At 43.0% G+C, this 5,157-nt stretch overlaps 1 protein-coding gene across 1 annotated transcript; it reads left to right on the plus strand.

The window, feature by feature from the left end:
- Nucleotides 1-793: 793 nt before the first annotated feature.
- LOC127298245 (heavy metal-associated isoprenylated plant protein 41) lies at nucleotides 794-4,132 on the plus strand. Its single transcript, XM_051328154.1, has 3 exons — nucleotides 794-1,069; nucleotides 2,443-2,641; nucleotides 3,496-4,132. Exons 1-3 carry the CDS (start codon nucleotides 814-816, stop codon nucleotides 3,584-3,586), a joined length of 546 nt encoding a protein of 181 aa, XP_051184114.1. The 5' UTR covers nucleotides 794-813; the 3' UTR covers nucleotides 3,587-4,132.
- Nucleotides 4,133-5,157: the final 1,025 nt, after the last annotated feature.

Here is a 5,157-nt window from a genome sequence, read left to right on the forward strand (position 1 = left end):
AGAGATTTGGGCAATTTCCCTGCCGCGGGTGGGAACCTTTGGTACCGGTTCGTATTACCAACCGGTACCAAAGCTCCTTGGCCCTGAGCTCTCCTGGTGGCCCACGTGGAGGCCCCTTTTATACGGTTCGTAAGCAACCGGTACGAAAGGGGGGGCCTTTAGTGCCGGATAATTTATACCGGTTGCTCAACTGGTACGAATGCCCCTCTGGAACCGGTATAGATGAGCGTTTTTCTACCAGTGTTTGCAGTATACGATTTACTAACATAAAATCACATGGCTATGATTTTTCAAAAGAAGTACTGTGCATAGCATAAATGCATACGCGATGTCGTTTTTGACGTATATGGTCTACTTGTCTGTGTGTTTCAATGTGCTCTCAATAATAAAGTTGGAGTATGTGTTTAAAGGAAAAAAAAACCAAAAGCACGATAACCTCAAATAGCTTTTTACAGTACTCATTATTCGACATCAGCATGTATATTTTTCTCCAGATATTTTTTACAACAATAACGCTGTTTTTCTTTTTCTTTTCACCCTATTAGGCTAGTACGTGTGCTAGTCTCCACCCTCTCCCGTAGGCAGCACTAATTGTAGTACTCGAGTCATCGAAGCGTCAAAATCAATGGAGGATCCAGCCCCCAAATTTGCGGCACAGCAAAACCCAAAGGATAACTCCCAAAGTCCATCCCTCAAGTCACATCACTCTGCCATTGGGGCCCCACTCCCATTAAGCCCCGTTACTTTTTTTCAAACTGAGTCTTGTCCTGGAAGACTCACGGGTCCACCACAACACAACACACTCCAGTCTCCATGGCGCACTGCACACCACCACCACCACAACACGGGAAAGTGGGAGGAGCCGGTGCCGGCGGCGACAGTTGGAGACGGTGCAGGCGATCGCCGTTGAGGGAAATGGCCCGGAGCAGGAGGGTAAAGTGGCTAAACCACTACTCGTCGGCGCAGACCATCCTCATCGTCGGAGATGGGGACTTCTCCTTCTCGCTGGCCCTCGCCACCGCTTTCGGCTCCGGCGAGAACCTCGTCGCCACGTCCCTCGACTCTTACGGTTCGGTCCTTCTCGCCGCCTCTTGCCGCGGACCTAGTTTTTATACCAGTACTAGTACTTAATTTGGATTGGATATGGTGAATGGAAGTATGGAACCCTAAAAGGGTGGGGGTATTTCGGCGCATACACCGGGTCTCTGTCTCTCTGACTCCTTGTGCTAATTTGAGGATTCGTGAGAGAATATTTCGAACCTTTTTCTTAGAGAATCTGGTCTCCTCTTTTGATTAAAGAAGGATCTGATGCATAATTGGGGTCCTCGCGAAAAAAAAAAACACTGTTTTATTTGGGAGCGAAAAAACAGCCAACGCAAAGTAGTACTATACAATGAGATGGGGCCGTGGGAGTAATCTGGTACGACTACGATCTGGTTTGTTCTAATTTAGTACATCTCACCGGAACATGATTGGTTCTCTTAGCATCTGAGTGATCTCACTGAGACTAATTAGAAAGTAAAAAATGACCTATTTGTGTGATGTATTGTTTCTTACTGCTGGAAATCGTATGTCATGATCTCATGGACAACTAAATGCGCATTTAGTAAATGTGCGATCTGTTTCTATTTTTTTTTCTTTTGCATTATTGGAAATTTTGAACCAGAGCTCTTAAAATTGCAGACTCCAGTTATAAAAAGCTATAAATGAGATGAAATAGATTTAGCGTGGGGAAATCTATCTTGTTAGTTGCGCCCATCTCTCTGTGCACAGCAGAATAACATTGAATTTGTTAAGGTCTTAAGGATTTACACAGCAGAATAACATTGAATTTGTTATGGTCCTAAGGATTTGCTTTATCTCATAATAACGGAGTCCTATTTGCGAAATTATTCGTGATGGATGGGCACGTGCATTGACCAAACACTACTATATTCTATTTTTATCTTCTCTTACTAAGTTATTGGAACCAGATGTCCTGAACATTGTATTTGGATAAGTTCCATGTTTAGATATATAATTGTTTCCATAGGTTTCACGCTTCCAGCCCAATATATCCATATTTTACGTCCTTACAAATTTCGTTGTGTCAATAATGACTTAGCAACGTCTTGGTGTTAAGTGTGAAGTAGGAACTTGAAAATATGAATTAGGAATGAACCAGTGGTGATAAGACATATTCAGCAAAAGCACTATTCAGGCTAGCCCACAATTTTTTTTTTTAAGGTTCCTTGGCAATTCTTATGTTGTAATAGTTGTTAAGTTTCTTATTTGCTTCATTCCTAATTCTTTCTTGAGGCCTCTGTATGAATTAGCATGCGCCTGCTTACCTTTCTATGATCAGAGGGATAATTTGTTGGTTTGATTATGTGAACATTTTAACATCTTCAGTTATTTTATTTATATTGTTTACCTTTTGTTGTTGTCAATTCTCTTGGATAGAGGTTCTGGCTCACAAGTATACAAAAGCACAATCAAATGCAATGGAGCTGAAGAGAATGGGAGCCAAAGTTCTGCATGGTATCAGTGCGAAAAGCATGATGCGTCACTCTTACCTAGAGACAAGGCGGTTCCATCGAATTGTCTTCAATTTTCCTCATGCCGGCTTTAACGGAAAAGAGTATGAGATGCATGTGGTCATGTACGTGCACGTACCTTCTATGGTTATTTGTATTTATCACAGTTAATATTTGATTGTTACTCAATTTTGTATGTTCTTGTCATTTAGGATCATATCATAATCTTTCTTAGTGAGTATATTTCGTTTCTAGTTGGTTCAGTATTCCTAGGGCCACATCTGTGTTAGGTCCTAGGAGTGGTTTTCTTTACAATGCAAATGTGCAATCCACCTTGGATAGAATTCATGGGAAGTTTTTTTTCTTCCAATCTTGATGTTAGCTGCTAAACTTGATTATGGGTTGTACCATGTCAACAGTGTCATTATATGAAATGTACTGCAACTCTGAATGCTTACTGTAAGGATGTAACAAGTTAGACAAGTTACACAGATCCTGATTATGTGCTCGCCAGGAGCTCGTTGTAGATTATCATATAGGCTATCATATACACTGAAGAGATCCTATGTGCCAATCTACAATGCAACATGGATAGACTAGGAACAGTTTTTTGCTGGATTCCTGGACCTTAACATATAAATCTCTTTATGGAGTTTATTTTAGTTCTTTGTCTTCATCCTACTCTCTACCAATAAAGAACATTTGAGTTAAAACATGAAATTGTTAAGTCCATGTTGTCTGCGCATATAAAGTAAGATCGATATGAATAACATTCTTGGATGTACACTATTGTATGGATTTGAATCTATAGAAATTGATGCAAATATTTTAGGGCGATTGTAGGCTCACATGTTATAGCATGTCCTACATAAATTTTGTTTTTCCATATTGGTGAGAAGCCAATTTCTTTATCTGATAGCAGCTGAACCTCTGTAAGTGACCTTTATATCGATTTCTTAACCTTTTGTTCTGATCTTAGATTGCACAGGGAGCTGGTGAAGGGTTTCTTTGGCAATGCACGAGAGCTGCTTCTGCCTGATGGTGAAATCCATATTAGCCACAAGACATGATATCCTTATGATGCTTGGGATATCGAGCAACTCGCCTCGGAATCTTCTCTTACTATGATTGACAATGTTAGGTTCCAGAAACAAGACTACCCTGGCTACAACCAGAAGAGAGGAGATGGTGCAAAGTCCAACCAAACTTTTCCGCTTGGTGATTGCAGCACTTTCAAGTTCGGCGTGAAACCTAATGAAGGTCAAGAAGTATGTATATGTTGCTGCTACATTTGTCAAGATAAATATGTCTCACCGTACCTTGCCTATGGGAGCAGTGGCAAAGCCAGATTTAGAGTTGGGAGTGGGGGGCTCCTTACATATTAGTGCAAACTGATAGTAGTATTAACGAATTTGTTGTTGAACTTGAGGTATTTTGGTGAATTGGTGAACTTCATGTGAGTCGACTTTGATGCTGCAGAGCTCCTTTGAACTTCTATGGACATGGCTTGTGTGCTGATGGGGCACCATCTATCACTGTGTAAATGACCATATTTAATGTGGAAATTATGAACAACACTGTGGGAATGAAAATGCAAGCACTTTCGTTTGCGGGCCTTTCTCCCTGTTTCTGGTTGGAGTATGTTTTCTCTTTCTGCACTGGTTTTAGGTTGGTTCGAAAAAAAAGTAAAAAAGAAAAATTGCTCCCACAGGCATTCTGTTATGGTGGTTGTGTGGTTATGGGAGGAGCTAGATTAATAATTTGACTGAAACATCCAGTCAAACTTATACCGTTCTGGTAGTTTTTTTTTACTGAAACAGGTAGCGCTGATTTCTATTGATTGAAACATTTGAAAACACAAGCGAGAGATTACCTGTTTGGCAATCTTAGGGATGGGGAATGGGAGTTTAACTCTAATTCCCTTTCCCCCTCTCAATTGCCAGCCCTCCCCCAAGTAATAGATTTGTTTGAGTTCCACACATGGGGCGCGTTTGGTTGCCTGCATCGCCCTTGGCTCGCATTGGGCCAGCAATTTTTGACCCGTTTGGTTGCCTGGGCCGAGCCGCATTCTTGCACGAACCGCTTCTCAAAGCAGTGCCGGTCTAGGCCCTGGAGGAACGTCCGGTTCGGCAGTTTTCAGCAGTGCAGGCAAATCTCCACGCCCGCTGATGCAAAAGGGAATCTTCGGCGCACGGGCGGAGACGAGAATGGAGATGGCGGGACCTGCGGTGCGCATCGGCGAAAAGCGAAAAGGGGGGCAGGAAGGATTCCGTCACCTCCCGCCGCGCCCCATGGCCTATTTCTACCCCCTCCTCCACTGCCCCCCCCCCCCCTCTCCCAATTTTCGAGTTCCTCCTCCCGTCCGCAAGCAGGTAAGAGGCGCACGCATCTCCGGTCGGCGACGGTTGCAGCGGCGGCGGCAGCGAGTACATCAGGGCTGCTTCATCTACTTCCTGGTCCAGCACATCTTTACTTCCGGCGATGACTGTAAGACATCCCTTATCCACGTATCGCGGTAATGTTTAGATCTAGGAGTAGTTAGATCTTGCCTATGGTTTGGTCTTTAGCAGGGGTTAGTTCGGAATGTGGTGAGCTATCATGATCTTGCTAGGATTCGACATTTTCGGTTGCTGCTGCTATG

The sequence above is a fragment of the Lolium perenne genome, chromosome 5 (genome assembly GCF_019359855.2).
Source record: "Lolium perenne isolate Kyuss_39 chromosome 5, Kyuss_2.0, whole genome shotgun sequence".
NCBI lineage: Eukaryota > Viridiplantae > Streptophyta > Magnoliopsida > Poales > Poaceae > Lolium > Lolium perenne.

Excerpts from the sequence above, each read along its gene's own strand:
- LOC127298245 (XM_051328154.1), top strand. The coding sequence starts at position 814 with ATGGCGCACTGCACACCACCACCACCACAACACGGGAAAGTGGGAGGA. Across the intron at positions 1,070-2,442 it reads CACGTCCCTCGACTCTTACG|AGGTTCTGGCTCACAAGTAT; the intron begins GTTCGGTCCTTC and ends TCTCTTGGATAG. Across the intron at positions 2,642-3,495 it reads TATGAGATGCATGTGGTCAT|ATTGCACAGGGAGCTGGTGA; the intron begins GTACGTGCACGT and ends TTCTGATCTTAG.